The sequence below is a fragment of the Marmota flaviventris genome, chromosome 1 (genome assembly GCF_047511675.1).
Source record: "Marmota flaviventris isolate mMarFla1 chromosome 1, mMarFla1.hap1, whole genome shotgun sequence".
Lineage (NCBI taxonomy): Eukaryota > Metazoa > Chordata > Mammalia > Rodentia > Sciuridae > Marmota > Marmota flaviventris.
The window spans coordinates 177,001,014-177,027,775 of NC_092498.1; the positions used below are offsets into that span (position 1 = coordinate 177,001,014).

Here is a 26,762-nt window from a genome sequence, read left to right on the forward strand (position 1 = left end):
TAAAGTTACTATATTTTCCTTTTGAATTACTAAATATCTTGGGGAAAATACTTTGAGACTAATTGATCCCCATTTTCCTTCAAATGTTCACCCACGAATCATAGCACCTGTTGATGGATCACCACTCACTGCTGTGGTGACATCTGAGCAGTGATATTTTATTTCCCTCTTTTCCCCTTAACTATAAGGGAAAGCTAACCCTTCTCTATTTATTTGTGCATTCAATTATTTACATCAGTATGGATCAAGAGATGTTTACTTCAGGCTGGGGAACCAGGGTACACACCTGTAATTCCAGTGACGTGGGAGGCTGTGGCAGGAGAATCATAGGTTCAAGGCTAGCTTCAGCAATGGAGCAAGACCCTCAGCAACTTAGAGAGACCCTGTCTCAAACTAAAAAGGGCTGGGGATGTGGCTCAGAGGAAGAGTGCCCCTGGATTCAATTCCAGTTCTGCAATCTATCAATCAATAAATATCCAGTACTTTCATTATCTATTTTCTGCTCAAATTGTTCCTGCTTTGGCTACTAGAACTTTTCTTGAGTTAGCTCCTGTGTTCTTTTGACAAGTCCCATGCCCCACTTTTGAGAATGCTTCCTTCTTCTCTGGCACCACAAGATAGTCCAGCCTTATCTTTCCTTGCCCTTGTCCGGATTCAGACATTTCTCCAAGGAGCTTTGTTCCCTCTTGTTGGGGAATGGTATTAGAAACCAAGATCTGATGCTTGATGTGGTCACTGATACCGGGATGTCATTGCTTCTAGGTCCCCGCCGCTGACAGAGCTGGGAACATGTGTGTATATACTAGCCCATTGTGCTGCAATTAAAAAGTGTTATTTACTCTTGTTCTTCCCTCAAGAGATCTACTTCATTTCCTGTAACTGCCTCATGGTATTCCTTGGCAGGGATGGAGCAAAATCTTATTTAACTAGTCCCTGATTGGTGGCTATTCATATTATTATACATTTTCTTCTTTTTTTCTGTACTGGGGATTGAACCCAGGGGTGCTTTACCACTGAGCCACACTCCCAGACCTTTTCTTTTCTTTCTCTCTGTTTAAATTTTGATGTAGGATCTTGCTAAGTTGCCAAGGCTGACCTCCAACTTTCAATCCTCCTATCTCAGCCTCCCAAGGCCCTGGCCTTACAGGTGTGCACCAGGGTGCCTGGCTACATTTCCTTTTATATTACCAAAGTGCTCTGATTCCTGTGTGTACCCCTTGCCAAGTGCTTCTTTGGGGCAGACACCAACATGTGAAACTGTTGGGCCAAAGGACGTGGGCATCTGAAATGTTGATGATAGCTGTCAGTGTGCCCTCTGAGGGAGCTGTACTCATTAGCAGTCCACCATGCAAGCTCATGTGTGTGCCACCAGGGCCCCAACTTCCACATCCTCCACCTCCCAGTACAGTCTCCTATTTCTAGGCTATCACTCAGTCTCCGTGCACTACTTACCCTTTTTCCTGAGGCTTCCAGATCTCTGACTCTGCTGGGTTTTCCTCCCTGGGATACCCTTACTCTCTTACAGCATGATAAACTTCTACTCCTATGTCAAGGCCCACCTCAAACAGTGCCTCTGGGTGCAGTCTTTCTGAGTTTGCCATCCTGGCAGACCATGGGTGGCTCCCTTCTCACTGCTCTTGGTGTGACCTCTCAGACCACAGGCTGGGAGTTGAGGGAGCTGGCTGTCCCTCTCACCAGCTTCTCTGGGATCTCTATGGACTGGCCCACCCAGTCTGTCTTATAAGTACCGCGCGCTAACCGATTGCGCCACTGGAGCTCCGGCAAGCCCACCCAGTCTGGACACACAGAAGGCCCCTGAAAGCATCTGCTGAATGAGTGCCTGAGTTACCCATTGCCTACAGACAGCGATTTTCTATGAACTACTTTTGCTTGTTAACTAAGCATATGGTCTGAGACCTGGGGTTTGTTTTGTTATTGTTGTTGTGTTATTGATTGTGTGTGTGTTTTTTTTTTTTTTTTTTTGTACCTGGGATTGAAACCAGTAATACTTAACCCCCGAGCCACGTCTCCAGCCCTATTTTGCATTTTATTTAGAGACAGGGTCTCACTGAGTTTCTTGGGGCCTTGCACAGTTGCTGAGGCTGACTTTAAACTCCTGATCCTTCTGCCTCAATCTCCTGAGCCACTAGGAGAGATCTAGGTTTTTAAAAAATTTCTCATTTCAAGCTCATTTTCCCTTCCACACCTCACTCTTGTGTGTACACTCACAGACTGCCACACATATATAATCAGGCGTCCTCCCAAGCCCCAGTGGGGGGTGTGTCTGATTGTGTAAGTGGGGGTGTGAGGATGTCTGTGTGTAATAAAGAGAAGAGAAAGTGAGGAGAGGAAGAAAGAGAAACAGGTGAGAGGAAAGACAGAGACAGAGATTGACTGTTGGAAGTAAAACTTTCCCAGGTTGCCCTGGGGCTGATAAGCGCTTTTAAAGAAGGTGCGTTAGCAACTGGGACCCGTCAATATGCCACTTACCTCTGTGGCCAAGAAAGACAGAGCTGCTCTGAAGAAAGAAAAATATTTGCTAACGATAGAGGCAAATGCCAAGCAGGCTTCTCTGGGAAGGTCAAAGCCACTAGATAAGCACCTAATTTCTCACCCCCCTGTCTCTGGCCCCATGGAATGGCATTTCAAGTCTTCCAGGTAATTCCCTGGTGGTCCCAAACCTGGGTGCAATCTTTTATATTTCTGTCTCCCTCACCCCCACATCTATTTGATCAACACAACAAAAAGAGTCTCGCTAGCGAATCCCTCCACATTGCCTCCAGGCCCCAAGGCTGTCACCCAGATTTAGTTGCCCACCGTGTCTTATTACTGCTGATACAACAGCCTCCTCATTGTCCTCCTGCTTCGACTTCCACCCTTCCTAACCCAGTAGCCACCAGGGATCGGAAAAGTCATCCAAAAAATGCAAATCTGATCTTGCTTGCACATTCTGTGAGTTATAGGTTCAAGTTCAAAGTACATTCAAGGTGATGCTCATAGTTCAGAAGCAAGTCAGTACATGGTGGTCCTTATATGCTGGGCACTGGGATGGAAAGGGGAACCAACACCATTTCAGCTCTCAAAAGGTCCCTGCCAAAACGTGTGGACCAGCTAGCTTGTCTTTCTTCAATATGCAGCACTAGGCCCTTACTCCCTGGGACACCAGGGGACACAATAGAGACCTCAACTACTCTTTGGACAGTTAGGCTACAAGTTCGTTAGTGTCTTCCATGGTTTGGATGTAGTTTGTCCCTGTCAAAACTTGTTGAAACTTGGTTGCCTGTGTAGCAGTGTGGGAAGGTGGGTCCTTTAAGTGGGATTAATGTCTTTCTTGAAAGACTGGATTAGTGCTCACAGAAGTGCATTTGTTCTATTGCGAGCAGATTGTTGTAGTGTCTGGCCCCCTCCGTGTCCTCTCTCTTCCACATGTCGGTTTTCCCTTCCAACTTTTGCAACACTTATGGAATAGCCTTTGCCAGGTGTGACTGCCCAAACTTAAACTTCCCTGCCTCCAGAACCAGGAGTTAAATAAAACCTATTTTCATTATAAATTACCTAGTTTCAGGTATTTTTTTTTTAAATATTTATTTATTTATTTTAGTTTTCGGCGGACACAACATCTTTGTTTGTATGTGGTGCTGATGATCGAACCCGGGCCACACGCATGCCAGGCGAGCGCGCTACAGCTTGAGCCACATCCCCAGCCCCTAGTTTCAGGTATTTTGATATGGCAACAGAAAATAGACTAAGGTAGTATTGCACTCTCTGTTGGAGCCCATGACCTATCACATGACCTATCACAGCCCGTGACCTGATACATAGCAGAAGGCCTCATAAGTATCAATGGATTGGATAAATGAATGGATGAATGTGTGGATGGATGGAAAAAGGATGGGTGGATATATGTGTTTGTGTGTGTATGCATGTATGTGTGTATGTGCGTGTTAGGAGTGGGAGAGAGTGTGGATGGGTGTTTGATTACAAGGACTGAGGAGGTGGAGGTATGGCCAGATAGGCAGGTGGAACGGATCTAATAAGCTGTAGTAGCATAGGTCAATAAAAATCATGGAATGTCATAAAATTAAAGAATAGTAGAGAAAAAAAAAAACAGACTCAGAGGCATTTTCAAAGTCACACTTCAGTCAGCCACCTTAAGAATCAGGGGTAACTATCCTCCCCATTTTACAGATTAGCAAAAAGTGGTTCAGGGATGTGAAGTGACTTGCTTGAGGTAGCATTAGTAATCAGCAAGGCAGGGATTTCAACTCAGGATGGCTTGGCCCCAAAGCTCATGTTCTCTCCACAATCTCCCATCAAAAATTGAATGGGTATCCCATCATATCATTCTAAGAGGTGGAGATCAAATATGGATTTTATGTCTGACAAACCCAAATTTAAGACTAATGGTTTAATGTTCCTTGGCTTCCCTCTCTCCCTCCTTTTTTTTCTATACTGGGACATTCTACCAATACACCCAGGGGTGCCTTGCCACTGACTTACATCCCCAGCTCTTTCTATTTTTTTTTTTTTTTTTAATTTTGAGATAGGGACTTTTTACATTGTCAAGCCTGGCTATTATGTGTTAACATTTTATTTTATCCTTCCTCTTTCTTTTTTCTTTCCTTTTTCTCTTTCTTTCTTTCTTTGGACAGGGGAGCTTTACCACTGAGCCACATCCCCAGTCATTTTGTTTTTAATATTTTTGAGACAGGTCTCATTAAGTTGCATTGGACATCACCAAACTGCTGAGTCTGGCCTCAACATTGCAATTCTCTTTCCCCAGCCTTCCACTAGGATTACAAGTGTGCACATGCTTGGCCACTGTAACATTTTCAGTCTTTTATTCATTTAAAATATTTGTAGCTGGACACCGTGGTACATGCTTGTAATCCTGGTGACTCAGAAGACTAAGACTAAGGCAGGAGGATCGCAAGTTCAAGGCCAGCTCCATCAACTCAGCAAGGCCCTAACATACTTAGGGGAGACCCTGTCACAAAATAAAATTTAAAAAAAATCAAAAGTTCTTGGCTGGGGTTGTACCTCAGTGGCAGAGCACTTGCCTAACATGTTTGAGGCACTGGGGTTGATCCTTAGCACCACATAAAAATAAATAAAGTTATTTAAAAAATGTTCTGGGGATGTGGCTCAGTGTTAAAGCACCCCTGGATTTAATCCCTAGTGTATACATATGCAAATATGTGTGTGAGTGTGTGTGTGTGTGTGTGTGTGTGTTTATTTCCAGATTCTCCCCTCTTTGTGTATGTGTATGTACAGGTAATGAGTGGGGTTAGACAGAAGTGAGTTTCAATCTTGGCCAGCTTGTGAAATAAGTGTTGCTATTCCCATTTTACAGATGAGGAAACCGAGGCACTGAGAGGTCATGAATGCCTTGGTTTCCTCATCTGTAAAATGAGGAAACACTCCTTTCATAAGATGGCTGTTGATGTTAAAAGGCCTATAAATCACTGAGCACCCCCCCCCCACACACACACACACAAACGCTGAATGCCTGTCCTGGAATCAGACAGGGTGACACGTGGGTGGGCCAAGTCTGTGTGGTCCCTGGCTTCACCATCAGGGAGCTGAGTAAAGGACACAAAAGTTATAGAAATCAACAGAGAGTCCATGGAATGTGTTATAAAGGGCATAAAACAAAACCAAGAGAGAAATCTCAGAATGACAAATCTAATTTAGATGGGGTGTTGGTGCAAAGTATGATTTTTTTGAAAAAATGACATCTCAGCTGTGATTTTAAGAATGAGAAACAGACAATGCAGACAGAAATAACATCCCAGGCAGACTAAGTAGCAAATGCAACGGTCCTGAGGTAGGATTGAGCTTGGTGAGCCCCTAGGACAGCAGAGTCATCTACAGCGGAGATGGAGGTGGAGTCAGGAAAAAAATCCTCGGAATGGCAGACAGCAGTAAGCTCAGGGCTCAGCTTTTTTTGAAATATCATGGAATCCAAAGGAGAATTTGAAGCAGGAAAGGGATCTGACCTGCTTTACATTTTTAAGAGGATCCCTTACTGGGTGGAAAGTAGATTGTAGAGGGCAGGGACAGGGAGAGACCAGAAGTCCTTACAAGGAGCCATTTTCTGAATTCCAGGAAAGAAGAGGTGGCACCTCCCTTGCACCAGGGTGGTGGCAGTAAAAGTGGAGACAGTGGAGTTCATCCATCTGAGGTATTCCTTGACTCTTCTTTCTTAAGCACCCAACATCCCTTCTGTCCCCAAGCCTCTTGTCCGTATCTTTAGAACCCTTCCCCAAACCAGCCCCTTCTCAGCACCTCTCTGTCTGCCCTGCAGGCGACCCTTGACCCCTGTTCTGCACAGCCTTGTCTTCTGCCTGAAGGCCCGGAGCCTGGGGTCCTAGTTAATCCAAGTCAGATTCCTCCATGGCTCCCTATGGCCTAGAGCAAGCAAAAGGCCAAAAGCCCTCACCCTGGGGCCCTCATTCCTTTCTGCCTTCAAATCCTGTTCCTCTCCTCTCAGCTCCCATGGCACAGGACACATGGTCTGTTGGCGGTGCAGCATGTCATCCGCATGGGGACTTTGCATGGATTGTTCTATCTGTCCAGAATGGTCTTCCCCAAGACATCTAGCTGCTTTGCTGCCATCTCTGCAGAGCTTTCTGAAGTGTCACTTTCTCACTGTGACCTTAAACTTGTAACCTCCCCTCCAACAGCTTGAATCTTTTTCTTACTGCTTAATTTTCCCCCATAGCACTTTTTTTAGAACACAATGCTGTTTTATTTTAACTTAAAATATCATTAGAGATATTCATATTATAAAGTAAATGTGGAGATAAGCAAAAGAAGGAGAATAAAAGGATAAAGAAAATATTTGTATACCATCTTATTATCATTATTATTAAATGCTTGAATCTTTTTATTTGTATTTGTTCACTATACATCTCAATGGCCATTTCGCCTATCATTATTTAATGGCAGCCATTATAAATGACAGTGGAATGCATTACAATTCTATTACATGTATACAGCACAATTTTTCATATCTCTGGTTGTATATAAAGTAGATTGACACCGATTCGTGTCTTCATACATGTACTTTGGATCATGATGTCCATCACATTCCACCATCCCTGCTAGCCTGTGTCCCCTCCCTTCCACTCCCACCCCTCCACCCTATCTAGAGTTCGTGTACTCCTCCTATTCTCCCCCTCCATACCCCACTAAGAGTCAGTGTTCTTTTATCAGAGAAGACTATCAGCATTTTTGGGGGGGGGATTGGCTAACTTCACTTAGCATTATCTTCTCCAGTGCCATCCATTTACCTGCAAATGCCATGATCTTATTCTCTTCCCGTAGCACTTTTTCACCATTAGTAATGCAATATATTTTAAATATGTTATTTACTTTTTGCCTCCTGTCACTGCATTTTGGACTCCATAAGGAGAGGGATCTTTTTCTATGTTGTTCACTGATGTCTCTCAAACAGTACTTGCACATAATAGATGCTCACTAAATAAGGGTTGAATAAATACATCACTGGAGGAAATGAGAGGAGAAAGCTTTGCTTATGTTGTAAATCTAGATACATACAAGTACAGACTACCGCCAGTTTTATTATCATGTGTATGTATGTGTGGAAGAAGCTGTTGTTGTGCTCAGGGATTGGAAATATCATTTATCATTTCCACTAACATCCTTCTCAGCAAATGTCAGCTGTTCCCTCTCTTTCTGTGGTGGTTGGTATGGAAGGCCTGCTTTCAAATGGTCAGCCTGAGCTTGGCATGGTGGTGCACGCTTGTTATCCCAGCAATTTGGGAGGCTGAGGTAGGAGGATCATAAGTTTGAGGCTAGACTCAGCAATTTAGTGAGGTTCTAAGCAACTTAGTGAGACTCTTTCTCAAAAAAAAAAAAAAAAAAAAGTGGGGACTTTACTTAAGAGGTAAAGCACCCCTGGGTTAAATCTCCAGTATCACACAGACACACACACACACACACACACACACACACACACACACGGTAAGCCCACCAAGTATTGTTTGTATTTGTTATAGTCCTTCCCGACCTCAGCTATGCAGGTGGTGCATACAGGTGTGATCGTGAACTCACACAGATGTGCAGCTAATATCTGGCCCTGGTGGCCCCACAAGCACCTTCAGCAAGCATCTGTGCCTCAATGAGGGGTGCTGATGTTAGCTTTGGTCCTCACATAAAACAGAGCCTTCCCTAATCTGGGCCTCCAGAGCCAGACGCCTCTGGGTTTCCACCCCAGCCTTGCCCATTCTAACCAGAGCACCTTTGGGCAGTGGACTCGTGCTCTCTGAGTTCTGACTTCACCCCCTTCCCCCTGGGCTTCTGGGAAGGTGGCACAAAGCAAGTGGAAATGAACATGTCTCACAACTAGGAAGCAAGAAAGGCAGGCTGCAGATTTTCACTGCTCTCTCTCAGAACAGGGCATGAGCAGGACTGAGGGCCAGTCAGGTTCTGGGAGGTTTCTCTGAGGAAGGCAGACACCAGGCTGTCCCCAGGGCTGAGCAGTGGCATCAGGGGAGGGAACTGATTTTGCTACGTGCTCCCTTGGGCCCCACCCAGTGCCAGGCACACTCTACGCCTCAGCTCAGCCCATTTTCACAGTAGTTCCAAGCGCCATTACGGATCCACTTTATCAGTGAGAAAACGGAGGCCGAGGAAGGAGGACTCACACCCTGAGTCTGTTCTGATTCCGGAGCCTGCCACATGGAGTCAGCCAGACCAGAGGGGGATGTCAGACAAAGAGGCAGCGGAGGGGCATGGACCAGTAGACTCCTACCACAGAGCAGTGTCCCAGTAGGAATTCAGACAGGGCCAGAAACCCCAAAGCAGTTTCCTAACCCTGGGAAAATGGCCTAGAGTTTGGGCTGGCATGCTCTGTGTGGAGGCTGTGAGAGGGGAGCTGACAAGGCCTCCTCCCTGCCCCATCCCAAGACACTCTGAATGGGTCACAGAATTTCAGCAAAAGTGAGGCAGAGGAGGCCTTAGATATCTCCCTCTCCCACCCACTCACTGGAATCTCCTCGTGGTTGGACACCTACTCCCCACCCCAAGAGGAGGCCCTATGTTAACAGATTCTGACTTCAGCCATTTGGGGTAAGGTCTGGGCATTTGGAGTTTCACCAGCTCTCGAAGGAAGTCGAATGCTCACACTCAAATGCTCCTACGTTGCTTTCCACAGCACACATGACATTTTACGGTTGCAGAAGCAGAGGCCCACAGAGAAGAGGCTCAGCGGAGGACACTCACCCTTCAACTTGGGTTGATGAATCTGTTTAGGGCTCAGTCACATGGAAAGGCCTTCCTCAGAGTACCAACGAGGGAGGTGAGAGGGTCCTCAGAGCTACAAAACAGTGTGAAGACCAGAGTTCTGATCGGGCAGGAACTAAGAGCACACCATTCTTTGCTGGAGGCCCTTCGCCCCAGGTGCAGCCTTGAACCTAGACCCTCTCCTGCATCTGGGGGCTGGGAAGAGGCTGGTGCAAGGAATCAAGAGTCTGGATTTAGCTCTCACAGTAGCCACTAGCTCTTTTTGGATCTTGGACGAGTCCTTTTTCCACTCTGAGCCCCACTGTTACTCATTGACAAAATGGAAGGAGACTTAAATATCCCTTAAACAAGGATTGTTTTTTGAATTCTGGCATACACGGTTCTAGAAAAGATAACATTTAAATAACCTGCATTATGGGTGGTGCACACCTGTAATCCCAGTGGCTCAGGAGGCTGGGGGTAGGAGGATTGCCTGTTCAAACCCAGCCTCAGCAACTTAGTGAGACCCTAAGTAACTTAGTGAGACCATATCTCAAAAGAAAAAAATAAAAAAAAAATGGCTGGGTATATGGCACAGGGCTTAAGTGCCCCTGGGTTCAATCCCTGGTAGGGGGAAAAAAAAAAAAAAAAAAACACAGACAGGGATTGTGATTTTTTTTTTTTTGGGGGGGAGGGGGGTTACCGGGGAATGAACCCAAAGGCATTTAACCACTAAGCCACAACCCCAGCCACTTTTTTTTCTCAGCCACCCCCCTGCTTTTATATTTTATTTAGACACAGGGTCTCATTGAGTTGCTTAGGGCCTCACTAAGGAGAATTGTGATCTTAACTCTGCATTCAACATGCCCGAGCTGCAGCTTCCTGTTCTGCAGAATGGAAATCATTGCTACAGAATCTTGGCTCCCTTCCTTCCTCTTTGTAGAGCTATATTCTTCCTCCCCTAAACTAAACCGTGTGGGGACATGGAGTGGAGGGGCTGCAGTAGACTCTACTCAGAAGCTTGGGTGTCTCTGATTCTCATTCCAACTGTTGCTCCCTGCCACTGAGCCCAAGACCAGCGTCAGATGGAGGGGAGGCTTTGAGGCAAATAGATCCAGCCAGGTTGGAGGAAGAGCTGCAGGCAGGCTCTGTGTCTTCACGTAAGGCCATCTGTGAGAGGTCGGGCCTACAGCTGGCTCCCTCCCTGCCTCAGGGCCCCCTCAGAATTGCTTTCACAAGCCGGGTGCCGTGGTGCATGCTGCCTGTAATCCCAGCGGTTTAGGAGGCTGAGGCAGGAGGATCGTGAGCTCCAAACTGGCCTTAGCAGTAGCAAGGTGCTAAGCAACTCAGTGAGACCCTGAATCTGAATAAAATACACAATAGGGCTGGGGATGTGACTCAGTGGTCCAGTGTTTCTGAGTTCAATTCCTGGTACCAAAAAATTTATTTCATAGCCCCTACTGTTACGTGGAAAGGAGAAGTTAAGTCAGCAAGCTGGCTTGGGGACAGGAACAGAGAGACAGCAGGGCCTGAAACTTGGAGGACTAGAGCTCTTGCCCAGCTCTGGTGAGGAAGACGGTGAAACCAGCTTTAGGAGGTGTGAAGTTACAGGCCCTGGGAGTTAGAAACCATAGAGAGGGCTTCTCTTTCTCTCATTGGGTCTCAACAGCACTTAGAATGTCTGCCACCCTTTACCATTGACCTTCTGTGAGCCAGGTGATTTATCCCTGTGGTTGTGTTGAATGCCTCCAACAGCCCTGAGAACAAGGAGGGAGTCCTATTAGTCTCATGTTACACATATTGCAGAAGAAGCTGCCAGAGAGGAAAGAGAGTTGCCCAAACTCACACAGCCAGTGCCACACCATCTAGAGTGCAATCACGGCAGACAACTATTTCTTTCTTTCTTTTTTGGTACCAGTGATTACACCAGGGACACTTAATCACTGAGCCACATCCCAGCCCTTTTTATTTATTTATATTTTTTTGAGACAGGGTTTCACTAAGTTGCTGAGGCTGACTTTGAACTCACAATCCTCCTGCCTCAGCCTCCCAAACTGCTGGGGTTGTAGGCATGCACCACCATGCCTGGCCGGGGCAGATGACTTCTGAGCATCTATCTTTTCAACCCAACCCAAAGGCCTCCAATAATAACAATAGCATTGACACAGTATTTCTACATGCAAGACACTGTCCTAAGTGTTTCCTGTGGGTATATTTACTCATTTAATCTGAAGCTCAGTACGATGAGGTAGCTACAATCATGAGGTACAAATGAATAACCTGAAAGTCAGAGTATTCAAGTCACTTGCTCCTAAAGGCATACACAAATCAGCTAATACACAAGGCAGGCCTCAGGGCCACACTGATCCTCAACACAGTGCATAACAGGCATTTCTATAGAAGGGTTAGGCCTTAAAGAAGGAAGGATGCAATCTCACAGGCACAAATATCCCCTGGGTGCCCCCAACTCTACACAGCTCAATTGAGGCTTGTGCTTTCCCCCACATGGCCCTTCAAGATTGTGTATCCTTGGGCAAGCCTGTCCCTTCAGCCACCCTTCTCTGAGCTTTGGTTTGCCCCTATACAATGGAGTAATTGGACCCGCTGATCTGTAAGGACATCTCCCCAGCTCTGCCATATTAGCCCCAGTCAAGGCCCCCTCTGTGCCTCTGGTCAGAGGCTAGGGCCTCAGGACACCTCTCTTCCCTCACCCTATCAATCTGTCCTTTCCCATGACTTCAGTCACTAGAGGTTCAGGTTTGGTCTGCACAGAGGCAGAGGAAATCCAGTCTGGCCAGGTCTAGCCCAGGAAGCTCTTTCCCATGACAAGGGAGTAGGCTCCAGGGCCAATCAAAGTCCAGCCCTCCACTGAACTACTCGAGCAGTCAGTTCATCTGGTGGCCTGTGTGTGGGGTCTGGAGAGCCACATGCCAGTCTCCCAGCCTCAACACTTAGAGCCCTCTTCCTGGGCTCTTTTCTTCCACCTGCCCAGCAATCTATTCCTAAGTTCGTTTTCAGCTTTAATTTTTTTTTTTTTTTTTTAATTTGGTGCTGGGAACTGAACTCAGGGCCTTGCACATGCTTGGCTCATGTTTTTCCACTGAGCCACATCCTCAGCCCTCTTTTTTTTTATTTTGAGACACAGTCTTACTAAGTTGCTGAAGTTTGCCTCAAACTTGGAATCCTCCTGTCTCAGCCTCCCAGGTTGCTGGACTACAGGCATGTGTCCTTGTGCTGGGCATTCCACTTTGATTCTTTGCTTGCCTCAAGTCTAGGACCCGTCAGAATTCTGATCATGTCACTCTTCTCTTTTCTGAGCTGTTAACAATAGCAGCAGTCACTAATGAACAAAAATGAACTCACTGCTGTGAAGGAAACACTCTGGATACAGCACATAAAGAACATACTTTTCAATTGAAGAACAGCAATATAGCACCCTGGAGACTAGCTGGAATCACATCTTAGCTGTTTAGTTCTGGACAAGTTCCTCAGCCTCTCTGAACCTCAGCTTGCTCATCTCAACAACAACAAAAAGACATGATTCTTATCTCTTTGAGCTGCTGGAAGGAGTCAGTGCTATGGCAGATGCTGATCTCAGAGCATGGTGCCTGGTACATGGTAGGAGTTCAATAAATGAGTCTTACTTTTGACTTTCACATCTGTGTGGTCTTGGGCAAGTCAATGGATCTCAATTTTCTAAGCTAAAAGACAGATTCAAAATAATCACCCAATGAGATTTTTTAATAAGGAAACAATGAGATAATCAATGTAAAATTCTTAGCATGGTGTCAGGCAGATGGTAGGAAATTATATATATATATATATATATATTTATTTTTTTTTTTTTTCCTGCTCCACCTAGATCCATACACAGAGAAGAAGCTATTTGCCTCTGAGCACATCTAAGTGCATAAAACCATGTGTTTGTAACATTAATATTACACATGCCTTCCAGGAATAGAACAAAAAAAAAATAATATTTCTTAGCTCTTTTTCAGAGGCCAATAAAATAACCAGACAAATCTCGATACTAAAACCAGACAAGGGCATTCAAAGAAAGGAACCCTTTCAGACCAATCTGTTTTGTAAACATGGATGTGAAATAAAAAAAAAACAAAATACTAGGAAATGGAATTGGAGAACATATTAAAAGAATGATTCATCATGACCAAGTGAGGTGTATTCTAGGACTTCAAGGGTTGAAAATCAATGAAAGGAAAGAGCTGGTTCTTTGAAAAATCAATCAAATTGACAAATCTCTAGGAAGACTGACAGAAGAGAGAGAGAGAGAGAGAGAGAGAGAGAGAGAGAGAAGACACAAATTACCAATATCAGGAACACAACAGGGGATATTGATAACAGACCCTAAAGGCATCAAAAGAAAAATAAGGGAATACTGTGAATAACTCTACACACATAAAATTCACAATTCAGAAGAAATGGATCGATTCCTCGAAAACCACAAAAGATTACAACTCATCCAATATGAAATAATTTGGATAGCCCTATATCTATCAAAAAAATTGAATTTGAAATTTAAAACTACCTGAAAAAGAAATCTCTAGGCCCAGTTGTTTTCACTGGACAATTCTACCAAGAGTTTAAAAAAAATTAACACAAATTCCATATTATCTCTTCCATAAAATGGAAGACCAAATTAAAGACAGTACACAAAAAGAAAACTGCAAGTTGGGTTTGGTAGTGCACACCTGGAGCACTAGCAACTCAGGAGGCTGAGTCAGGAGGATTGCAAGTTCAAGGTTAGCATGGAAAATTTAGCAAGATCTCATCGCCAAAAAAACAAAATATATATATATATTTAAATGAAAATAGAAAAATTATCAACAAAGTATCAACAATTATTCTTCAGCAATATATTTAAAAAATCGTATATTTCATGCAGTGTAACCACATACAGTTTTGGTGCTTAACAATATTGATTTTTTTAAAAATAAAGGATATTTATTTTCAAGAGGGGTGGGAGGGAAAGGGAGGGGGAAGGGTATTAGCAAGGATGGTGGAATATGATGGTCATCATTATACAAAGTACATGTATGAAGACTTGAATTGGGTGTCAACATATCTTATATACAAACAGAGATATGAAAAATTGTGGTATATATGTGTATTAAGAATTGTAATGGAGGAGCGTGAGCGGCTGTGGCAGCGGCGGAAGTGGCCGGCGAGCCGGTCCCGCCGACAACATGCTTCCCTTATCGCTGCTGAAGACAGCTCAGAACCACCCCATGTTGGTGGAGCTCAAGAATGGGGAGACGTACAATGGGCACCTGGTGAGCTGTGACAACTGGATGAACATCAACCTGCGGGAGGTGATCTGCACGTCCAGGGATGGGGACAAGTTCTGGCGGATGCCCGAGTGCTACATTCGAGGCAGCACCATCAAGTACCTGCGCATCCCCGACGAGATCATCCACATGGTCAAGGAGGAGGTGGTGGCCAAGGGCCTGGGCCGCGGTGGCTTGCAGCAGCAGAAGCAGCAGAAAGGCCGCGGCATGGGGGGCGCTGGGCGAGGTGTGTTTGGTGGCCGGGGCCGAGGCGGGATCCCTGGCACGGGCCGAGGCCAACCTGAAAAGAAGCCGGGCAGGCAGGCGGGCAAGCAGTGAGCGCCTCCCCACCAAGCCGCGGGCAGCGGTGTGGCTGTCAAGCTCCCGGGCCCGGAGAGGAGGGAAGAGCCAGGCACGGGGACAGTGCGCGTTGTATTGCGGGATCCTCTTTAGGTGAAGTCCCCCCATGGGTTTTTTGTTTGTCTTTTAAACCAACGTTGTCGTTGTACGGTTGGGAATGTCGCTGATGTTCTTGGTCCTGGGAGAAGCCCCCTAGGAGGGGAAGGTGCGGCAAGGGCCCTGGAGGCTCAGCCTTCCGCCTCCAGCCCCTCGAGCCCAAGAAAGGCGAGTTTTTGTCTGCAGCCCCCAGTCGTCTTGAACGTAGCCCCCAGGTCGCCTTTCCAAACAGCAGGGACAAAGGACGGATGCCACAGAGCCTGTTCCCCTTTGCTTCCTTTCTCTTTGTGTTATAAAAATAAAAACAAAGACAAGTTCAGTACCAAAAAAAAAGAATTGTAATGCAAAAAAAAGACAATGTATAATGGCATAAATTTGTGTGAATATACTTCATATACAGAGATATGAAAAATTGCACTCTATGTGTAATAAGAATTGTAATGCATTATTATTTTAAAAAATAAAATAAAAAAAGATATTTATTGAGAAAAAGAATTATATGTTACATCCAAGTGGGGTCTATTCTTTTCCAAAAATATTTTTAGTTGCAGATGAACACAGTATCTTTATTTATTTTTATGTGGTTCTGAGGATCAAACCCAGTGCCTCACACATGCTAGGCAAGCGCTCTACCACTGAGCCACAGCCCCAGCCCCAAGAGGGGCCTATTCTAGGACTTCAAAGCTAGATTAATGATCAGAAATGAGTGAGTGTAACCCTCCATATTACCAGAACAACAAAGAAAAATCCCACAAATTCATCAATTGATACAGAAAAATTATTCAACAAAATGCAATGCCCTTTTATAATAATAACACTAAAAAAACCTAGGAGGTGGGTGAACTTCTTCAGTTTGAGAAAGACCATCTACAAATTCCTACTGCTGATATTATACTTCTACTTACTGGTGAAAGACTCAATACTTTTCACCTTAGATTGGGGAACAAAACAAGGATGTCTGGTGTCATTGCTTTTCTTTTAAATAATCCTGGAAGATTTAAAGTAATAAAGAAAGCAAAGCAAAGAATAGAAAAGAAAGGGCACATGTATTGGACACTGGACAGGAAACAGTTAATCCCCCTCCCTTTTTTGATACTGGGGATTGAATCTGGGGCATTTAACCATGGAGCTACATCCCCAGACCTTTTTATTTTTTATTTTGAGACAGGGTCTCTCCAAGTTTCCAAGGCTGGCCTCAAACTTGCCATCCTCCTGCATCAGCCTCCCGGTCACTGGGGTTATAGGCATGCACCACCTCATTCAGCTGTAAATTGGTTCTTATTTACAGAAGACATAATTGTTTACATAGAAAATCTGAAGGACTTTACAAAAACTCTCCTAGAATGACGGAAAAATAAGTTCAGAAAAGTCACAGGATACAAGACAAACATAGAAGTCAATTATATTTCTATATGCTACCAATGAATGTGTGAACATAAAAATTAAAAATGTGATGTCATTTCTAATCTCTCTAACAATAACAAAAATTAGGTTTCAGTCAGGTGTCACCACACTTGTAATCCCAGTGGCTCAGGAGGCTGAGGCAGGAGAATCTGTGTTCAATGCCAGCCTCAGCAATTTAATGAGGCCCTAAGCAACTTAGTGAGACCTTGACTTTAAATAAAAATTAAAAGGGATGGAGATGTGGCTCAGTGGTCAAGTGCCCCTGGGTTCAATCCCTGCTACCCCCTTCAAAAAATTAGGTTTCAATATAACAAAACACATCCAGGACTTGTATGCTGAAAATCACAAAATGCTAATGAAATCAAAGAAAATTGAAATAAATGGAGAGACACATGCAGGTGTTCATGGGTTGCAAGGCTTTACATAATAAATATGTCAATTCTCCCAAATTGATATACAGTTTTTAATACTATTATTACCAAAATTCCAACAAGCTTTTTTTGTAGATATAGACAAGATTATTCCAGAATTTATATGAAAAGGCAAGGGAATTAAGATAGCTAAGACAATTTTGAAAAAGAAGAACACAGTGGGAGGAATCATTCTACTTGATTTTAAGTCTTATTACAGAGCTACTGAAATTAAGTCTGTGGTACTGACAGAGAGAGTGATGGATAGGTCAGTGGAACAGAATATAGAACTCAGAAACAGATCCACATATATATGCCCTACTCGTTTTTTTGTTTGTTTGTTTTGTTTTTGCTTTGGGAGGGGGGTACTGGGATTGAACATAGGGACACTTAACCACTGAGCTACATCCTAGCACTTTTAAATTTTGAGACATATTCTTGCTAAGTTGCTTAGGGCTTTGGTAAATTGCTGAGGCTGGCCTCTAACTTGTGCTCCTCCTACCTCAGCCTCTTAAGCCACTGGGATTACAGGCATGCACCACTGCACCTGGCTGCCCAACACATTTTTGACAAAGATGCAGAAGCAACACAATGGAGGAAAGAGACATAACAAATGAGGCTGAGGCAATTGTACATTTATCAGGAAAAAAAAATCTTGGCCAAAATCTTACAAAGAAATTAACTGAAAACAAATCACAGAATTAAACATAAAACATAAAGTGGATGCAGCTGGGATTAAAAGGCCCAGCTCCTGGGGAGGCTGAGGCAGGAAGATAACAAGTTCAAGGCCAACCTGGGCAATTTAGTGAGACTCTTATCTCAAAATAAAAAAATAAAAAGCTCTGGGGATGTAGCTCAGTGGTGGAGAGCTTCTGAGTTCATTCCTCAGTACTAAAAAAATCAATACATGACAGCTTTTATCAAAAGCATTGTCCATGAAAGTAAAGAAATGGATAAATTGGACTTTATCAAATTAAATAGTTATGCTCTGCAATTGAAAATGGATGAAAAGACAAACTACAGACTGAGAAAAAATATTTACACACAATGTATTGACATAGCACTCATATCTAGAATATATAAAGAACTCTTACGACTCAACAGTAAAACAAAACAAAACAAGACAATATAAAACAAAACAAACAAGCCAATTAGAAAATGGGCAAAAGACATCAAGAGACATTTCACCAAAGAGGATATACAGATGGCAAATAAGCACATGAAAAGTTAATCAACATCATTAATGCAAATTAATGCAAATTCAAACCACAATGAGATATCACTACATAGCCATCCAATAGCTAATTTTTTTTTTAAATGGTGACAATACCAAATGCAGAAAAACTAAAACAATCATACATTGCTTGCTGTTGGAGATATAAAATGGTACACTCTGCAAAAAATAGTTGTGGAAGTTTCTTATAAAATTGAACATGCAACTACCATATGACCCAGCAAGTGTACTCTTAGGCATTTATACCGATTTACTTATTTATTTACTTATTTCTTGGTACCAGGGAATGAACCCAGGGGCACTTTACCACTGAGCCACATCCCCAGTACTTTTTTTTTTTTAACTTTGAGACAGGGCCTCACTAAGTTGCTTAAGACCTTATCAAGTTGCTGAGGCTGGCCTCAAACTTGCAATCCTCCTGCCTCAACCTCCAGAGTTGCTGGGATTATAGGTGTGTACCACCATGCCAAGCTATACCAAAGATTTTAAAACAAACCTTCACAAAACAATTTGTGTATGAATGTTCATAGCAGCTTTCTTTATTGTAACCCCAAACTGGAAACAGTCCATATGTCCTTCCAAGAGTGACAATTAAATAAACAATGGCACACCCACATCACATAATATTACCCAGCAATTAAAAGGAACTTATGTGATAGCTTCCATGAATATCCAGAGAATTTTACTGAGTGAAGAAGCAATCACACTTTGATTACATGCAGTTATTATGCCATCATGTAATATTCTTGACATGGCAAACTTTTGGAACTGGAAAACAGATTAGATTTAACCAGGGTTTAAAAGGATGTAGAACCAGGCAGGAAGTATGTATGGCTATGAAAGCCATCTGAAAGGGTCCTAGTGGTGATAGAACTGTTTTGTAAATTGACTATATCAATGTCAATATCCTGGTTGTGACATATTTTTGCCAGATGTTATCCTTGGGATGAACTGTGGAAAGGGTACATGGGATATTTTTGTATTATTTCTTGTAACCAACTGCATTAGAATTCACAATTATCATGAAATAAAGTGAAATTTAAAACATCAGCAAATAGAATCCAGCAATATATTCAAAGAATAACTCCTCATGACCAAGTGAGCTATAATCCAGGAATTCAAGGGTAGTGAAACAATAAAAAATCAATCATTATAATTCATATAATAGGAAAAAAGGAGAAAATCATGATAGGTGTATAAAAAGTATTTTACAAAATTCAATGTTTATTTATGAAAAAAGTCTTAGCACACTAGGAATAGAAGAAAGTTTCTTCAACCTGATAAGGAGTAGCTATGAAAACCCTTCAGCAAACAACATACTTAGTGGTGAAAATTTGAAAGCTTCTGCACAGTGAGACGGGGTACCCACTCCCATTTCTTTTCAATATTTTGCTAGATATTCCAGCCCACATATGCAATAAATAAATGAATTGGAATGAAAAATTGAAATTGCTGCTGGGCATGATGATGCATGGCTGTAATCCCAGTGGCTTGGGAGTCTGTGTCAGGAGGATCTTGAGTCTAGGGCCAGCCTTAGCAACTTAGTGAAGCCCTAAGCAACTTAATGAGACTCTGTCTCTAAATAAAATATAAAAAAGGGCTGGGGATGTGGCTCAGTGGTTACGCACCCCTGGGTTCAATTCCTGGTACCAAAATATTGCTATTTCTATTTAACATGACTGTGTGCACAGAAAACCTAAAAGCCTCTGTAGAAAAAAAGAATTGAGAGGGAGCGCTGCGCTGGGTTCCTTTTGCAGCTGCGACTCCGCCAGCTCCCCTCGCAGTCACGGGGGCGTCGTGCGGCTCCTTCGGGGACCGAAGCCGCCGGCCATAGCGGGCACCTGGATCCGCGTCCCGCCTCAGCGCCCGGAGAACATGCAGGAGAGAGAATGAGCCAGAGGGACACGCTGGTGCATCTGTTTGCTGGGGGATGTGGCGGCACAGTGGGAGCCATTCTGACATGTCCACTGGAAGTTGTAAAAACATGGCTACAGTCATCTTCTGTGACACTCTACATCTCTGAAGTTCAGCTGAACACCATGGCTGGAGCCAGCGTCAACCGCATCGTGTCTCCTGGACCCCTCCATTGCCTAAAGGTGATCTTGGAAAAAGAAGGGCCTCGCTCCTTGTTCAGAGGACTAGGCCCTAATTTAGTGGGGGTGGCCCCTTCCAGAGCAATATACTTTGCTGCTTATTCAAACTCCAAGGAAACGTTGAATGGTGTGTTTGATCCTGATTCTACCCAGGTACACATGATTTCGGCTGCTGTGGCAGGCATTTACTGTACATTTCTCCCGAGAAAAGAGTGAGATCGTGTCATCTCATGCTCCCCATCCGCAGGTCACTTCCTGTAGAAATATGGACTAACTTAAACCTCGTTTTACTGCAATCACGGCAACCAACCCCATTTGGCTTATAAAGACTCGGTTACAGCTAGATGTAAGGAACCGTGGGGAAAAGCGAATGGGTGCTTTTGAATGTGTTCGTAAAGTGTATCGGACAGATGGACTCAGAGGATTTTATAGGGGCATGTCTGCTTCATACGCTGGCATATCAGAGACTGTTATCCATTTTGTTATTTATGAAAGTATAAAGCAAAAACTACTGGAATGTAAAACTGCTTCTGTGATGGAAAATGGTGAAGAGTCGGTGAAAGAAGCATCAGATTTTGTGGGAATGATGCTAGCTGCTGCCACCTCAAAAACTTGTGCCACAACTATAGCATATCCACATGAAGTTGTAAGAACAAGACTACGTGAAGAGGGAACAAAATACAGATCTTTTTTTCAGACACTGTCTTTGGTTGTTCAAGAAGAAGGTTATGGATCTCTCTACCGTGGTCTAACAACCCACCTGGTGAGACAGATTCCAAACACAGCCATTATGATGGCCACCTATGAATTGGTGGTCTACCTACTCAATGGATAGCAGCAAAGGCTGCCACACTACAAAGAGGGAAGACCAAAAAGATTACAGTGGACCATGGAGTAGCAAAGCCAGCATGGTGGACAGAAGGAAAGTAGTTGGGAACATGTAACTGTGCCTCAGCAGCAGTGTGATTGAGGTGGTAACCATGTCACATTACTTAGTCTCTCAGTAATGTGAACAATCCTTGGCTACCCTTGAGGAAATGCCTTTAGAAGCACTCCTTCTCAAAATTGCCATTTTCTCTACCATGTCCACAAGATGCAGTTGTGTTTGTTGAGTAATGGCATTCAGAGTGTAGTGTTGTTCCATCAGCATTTTTTCAGTCTCTAAACAAAGCCATCCCTAATTATATACTGTACTACAACTATCCAAAGATATAGTATTTGACAGTCATAATTTCTAACTTCTGGCATTTAATCCCTATAATACTGTAGAATAATAATAATAGATAGATCCTGAGTATTATTTTCCCATTTTCCTGAGAGGACCTGGCACAGTATTTTAAATTTAACTATTTGGCATCAATAATTAACTGTTATTGACAACCAATGAAATTGTGTCTAAATACCTTGTGTACTTTTAGCATTAAGATGTTTTGGTTTCCACAACTAACCGGTGCTTGATGTTGAGCATAATGTGGACTTTAAATTGTTAGAATATCAAACTCACAGTAGTTTGGCAAAATAAACTAGTAAAACATTAATTCTTGGCCATTTCAATGACTTGAATGTGTCTTCAAATCTTACCTAATTTTATGGTACATGAATGAATGCAAATGCCTTTTCAGTAATTTACTTGTTATGGACTTGAATTAAGTATCACTTAGTTAAATAGAAAATTTTACTACTTCTGAATCTTTCTCTACTTGCTATCACTTTAAGAATCTAAACCTTTGAATCATTTCCAGATCTGTATAGATTAGATTTATTTGTAGAGAAAATGGTAATTTTCAGTTTTGCCCTTATGAGTTTTTTTTTAAAGCTGATATTAATGTGGGACAGTATAAACATTATAGAAGAGGAGCCCTCTGATTCAGAAGGTAATGATCTTAATTGACTTAGAGTTTATAAATGAACAGTTACTTCTGATGGAAATTTATTCTGTCCTATTTTCTCGAATGGTCTATCATAGAAAGATTCAAGTTAGAGTGAAATATGTTGACAGGATGTAACTTTTAAATTTTGCTATTAAGTAACCTGCACCTTTTAAGACTTTAAATGTGTTCTATATATGGCCCTTATGAGATGTCTGCTGTTATACCATGTCAAGGGACTTTTGCCTATGGATGTTGCTATACTGGTTTATAAAACTTCTACAGTTGAGAAAAAAAAAAAAAGAAAAAAAGAATTGATAACTGAATTTAGCAAGACCAATGGTTAGAAGGTCGATATGCATGCTGGGTGCATTGACTCATGCTGGGGATGTATCTCAGTGGTAGAATGATTATCTAGCATGCCTGAAGGCCTGGGTTCAATCCTCAGTGCCAAGAAAAGAGGTTAATATGCAAAAATCAATTATATTTCTATCTAGCACCAGAACATAGACAAAGAAGGCTTTAAAAACCTTTCCATTTCTAACATCATATGTATCAAATTCTTAGGAATAAAACCTAATGGAGGATGTAGAAAATCTCCCCCACTGAAAGCTACAACACATGATGGAGAGAAATTTTAAAATACTTAAATTAAGAGATAAACTGTACTCATGAATTAGAAATATTATAAATATGTCAATTCTCATTTATCCCCATATGAATCCATGAACTCAAAAACCCCAGCAATTAGTTTTCCATGTGGAATTGATAAATTGGTCCTAAAATTCAGAATGGTCTGAAAAGGGCTGAGAATTTCCCAGGTAATCTATTTTTGGGGAGCAATGAGGATGGAACTCAGGGACACTCAACCACTGAGCCACATCCCCAGGACTATTTTGTATTTTATTTAGAACCAGGATCTCACTGAGTTGTTTAATGCCTCCCTTTTGCTGAGGCTGGCTTTGAATTCATGATCCTCTGACCTCAGCCTCCCGAGCTGCTGGGATTACAGGCATGCACTACCACCCCTGTTGCCCAGGTAATCTTAAAGGAGAAGAACATAGCTATAATACTCTCATTGTTAGCTACCAAGACCCAGAATGTTTGAGTAATTAAGGCATCATAATACTGGCACAAGGATATATACATGGGTAAACAGAAAGAATGGAAAATTCAAAGACAGAACTTCACATATATGACCACTTAATTTATTATCTATTACAAAAAATAACACTGCAGCATATTAAATACTTTTTTTTTTGATACTAGGGATTTAATACATGGGCTTCAGGTGTCCTAGGCTGACACTCTACAACTGAGCTACATCCCCAGATGTTTTATTTATTTATTTATTTATAAATTTTAAGACAAGTTCTCACTAATTTGCTGAAGCTAACCCTCAGTTTACTATCCTCCTGGCTCTGCTCCCCAAGTTGTTGGAATTACAGGTGTGCACCAACACACCAGATGACACTGGATACTTTAAAAAATAATAATAAATGGTGCTCATCAGTAAGATAGCCACATGGAAAAAAATATTTTTCTTGATATTTACCTTACATCACACAGTCAGATAAATTACAGATGTAAATGTGAAAGGCAGCACATTAAAGCTTTCAGAATAATATCCATCAAGTTCCAGTGGTGTCCACCTGTAATCCCAGTGATTTGGGAGACTAAGATAGGAGGATCATAAGTTGAAAGCCAGCTTCAGTATCTTAGTGAGGTCCTAAGCAACTTAGTAAGACCACAACTCAAAATAAAAAACAAACAAACAACTAAAAACTAAAATAGTTAAAAGAGGATTTTTAATATTTCACCATAAAGAAAGGATAAATATTTGACTTGGTACACATACTAATTACTATGATTTGAGCATTACAGAATATATATTAGGTCTCAACATCGTGTCTCATATATTTGTACAATTATATGTCAATTAAAAATGAACTAAGGCCAGGCAGATTGGTATGTGCCTATAATCCCAGGAACTCTGGAGAGTGGAGATAGGAGGATCACAAGTTCAAGGCCAGCCTGGGCAACTTAGTGAGACTCTAGCAATTTAGGGAGACCTTGTCTCAAAATTAAAAAAAGAAAAAAATGGTTGGGGATGTAGCTCAGTGGTAGAATGCCATAGTACCTAAAAAAAGAAAAAGAAAAGAAAAAAATCAAAAAATAAAATAAGAATGGGCTGGGGCTGGGATTATGGGGCTCAGTGGTAAAGCACTTGCCTAGATTGTGGGGCTCAGTGGTAGAGCATTTGCTTAGCATGTGTGAGGCACTGGGTTCAATCCTCATCACCACATAAAATTAAATAAATAAAATAAAGGTACTCTGTCCATCTACAGCTAAAATATATTTTTAAATAAAATAATACTAATGAAAAGAGAAAACGTAAGAGAACACCTTTGCAACTCTGAAGTAGACACTTTTCTTAAACAAAATGGGAACATGATATCTATGAAGGAAAAATTTTATCATTTGGACTATGTTAAAAGAAAGAATTTCTGTGCATCAAAAGGCTGCATTAAGAAAGTGAAGACAACCCACAGAATAGGATAAAATATTTGCAAAGACATATCTGATAAAAGACTCACAATTCAAATTATATTAGACAAAACAATAGAAAAATGTGTGAAGGAATGACACACTTCACAAAAAAAGGAATATCAAGATTTACCAATAGGGGCTGGGCTTGTGGCTCAGTGGCAGAGCACTCACCTAGCACGTGTGAGGCCCTGGGTTCGATCCTTAGCACCACATATCAATCAATCAATAAATAAAATAAAGGTATCATGTCCAACTACAACTAAAAAATAGATAGTCAATAAACATATGAAAATGTGCTCCACTTAATCAAAAAGAAAAATGAAAATTAATACCATAATAAGATGCCACCATAAACCCATTGCTGTGAGTAAGATGAAAGAAAACAGAAATGACCGAGAAGCCACCAAAATGCTCACACACTGCTGGCAGGAGTAGGCATCAGTACCACTCTTGGAAACCTGTGAGACAGCATCTGCTGAAGCCGAAGACAGCTTACCCTCCATAGCCATGGGTTGTGTACCCGTGGATTCAGATAACTGAGGATCCAAAATATTGCGGGGGAATTGCATCTGCTCTGAACATTTAGAAAATTTTTTCTTGGCATTATTCCTTAAGCAACACAGTCTAATTATTACATAGAATTGACATTGCCGTTATCTAGAGATGACTTAAATAAGATATGCAACACTATGCCATTTTGCATAAGGGACTTGAGCATCTGTGCATTTTGGTATTGGTGGGGTCCTGAAACCAATGCCCTGTGGATACCAAGAGATGACTCTGTGCTTATCTGTGGCTTGACAATTCTATTCCAAAGGACACACAAAAGAATGTTTCTAACTATCTTATATGTAATAGCCAAAACCCTGAAATTACTCCTAGTACCCCAAATTGTGGTTGCCTTGGCAACTGTATGGAGGCAGAGTTGGGGATGGTGACACAGGAATGGTGCCAGCAGGAGCTAGGGCAGCAGGGTCCTGTGGAAGGAGAGGAAGGAGGCCAAGTCTGCATGGCACAGGGCTGGACTGGATTTGAGAAGGGATGGGGAAGGCAGAGTCTGAGACTGAGCTCCTGGGAGGAAACCAGGGAGGAGGAAGAGGTGGGGGTGGGAGTGGAGAGTGAGTTTGATTTGGTCTATAGTGAAGTTGGAGGTGCCTGAGGGACCAAATGAGAAAGCAATGCAGAGACGTGGGACACTGCATAGCTAAGACTCATTCACCCTCAAGTCACTACAGAGTAGTGGGTAGATGCCAAGAGGAGAGGAGAAGTAAGGTTTAAGATGGAGGGACCTGTCCTTTGGCCTAATCCAGAGTGGTATGCAAAGTAGAAGAACCATCAAAGTCAGGACCTGTGCTCTGGCCGGGCACACACCTGTCATCCTGTTGGCACATGGGAGGCTGAGGCAGGAGGCTGAGTTCAGCAAAAGTGGGGCTCTAAGCAACTGAGTGAGACCCTGTCTTAAATAAAATAAAAAATAGGACTGGGGATGGGGCTCAGTGGTCGAGGGCCCCTGAGTTCAATCCCTGGTACCACCCCCACATAAATAAACAAAAAATCCAGGTCCTCTGTTCTGTAATCCCATCTGCCATTGCTAGATCAGCACCTCAATCTTTCCAGACTCCAAGCTCCAAATCTGTGCCTTGGACTTTCTGGACTAGGTTCTGGTACTGGCTGAAGCAGTCTCCTCCATCTTTGCCCTTTCCCATAAGTCCTCACTACCCAAGGAGGTGCTCCATTGCCCTCCCCCTCTCTTGTCCAGACTGCACGGTGGGGACCCTGCTTCCTGCGGAGAAGGGGACCTGGCCCTCCCTCTGAGTTCCTGCATGGAATGAAGACACACTGGTGAGATTCCCCCACTTCCATTTCAGTGCACAGTTAAGGTAGAGCCTTCATTGTGGGGTGGGGAAACTGAGGCTCGGAAATGTTTACGTTGAAGTTCACTCAGGGAGAGTTAATGGCAGAGGCTGGTCCTTCCAGTGCTGAGGACTTGGTTTTCCTTTTCTCTTTTTGATTGACAGAGAAGAAGAAATAGAAATAGAAGGTGATAAAGCAGACAGAGAGAACCCCTGAATGAAAGACACCTGGAGACAGAATCAATCAGGGACAGAGAGAAAGAGACAGAGACACAAGAGAATGAGTGGGGCTGGGGGAGGGGGATAGATAGAGACAGCAGGAAAGAAAGAAAACAGGAAAGGAAAAGAGTGAGGAAGGGA

General features: G+C 42.8%; 1 protein-coding gene and 1 pseudogene across 1 annotated transcript; both read left to right on the forward strand.

The window, feature by feature from the left end:
• The first annotated feature begins 14,398 nt into the window (after positions 1-14,398).
• LOC114083625 (U6 snRNA-associated Sm-like protein LSm4 pseudogene) lies at positions 14,399-15,309 on the forward strand (annotated as a pseudogene).
• A 4,462-nt stretch (positions 15,310-19,771) lies between these two features.
• Positions 19,772-21,669, forward strand: LOC139707666 (solute carrier family 25 member 36-like). Its single transcript, XM_071619264.1, has 2 exons — positions 19,772-20,312; positions 20,416-21,669. The coding sequence occupies exons 1-2, from the start codon at positions 19,928-19,930 to the stop codon at positions 20,964-20,966; spliced, it is 936 nt and encodes a 311-aa protein (XP_071475365.1). The 5' UTR covers positions 19,772-19,927; the 3' UTR covers positions 20,967-21,669.
• The last annotated feature ends 5,093 nt before the right edge of the window (positions 21,670-26,762 follow it).

Excerpts from the sequence above, each read along its gene's own strand:
- LOC139707666 (XM_071619264.1), top strand. The coding sequence starts at position 19,928 with ATGAGCCAGAGGGACACGCTGGTGCATCTGTTTGCTGGGGGATGTGGC. Across the intron at positions 20,313-20,415 it reads GATTTCGGCTGCTGTGGCAG|GTTTTACTGCAATCACGGCA; the intron begins GCATTTACTGTA and ends AACTTAAACCTC.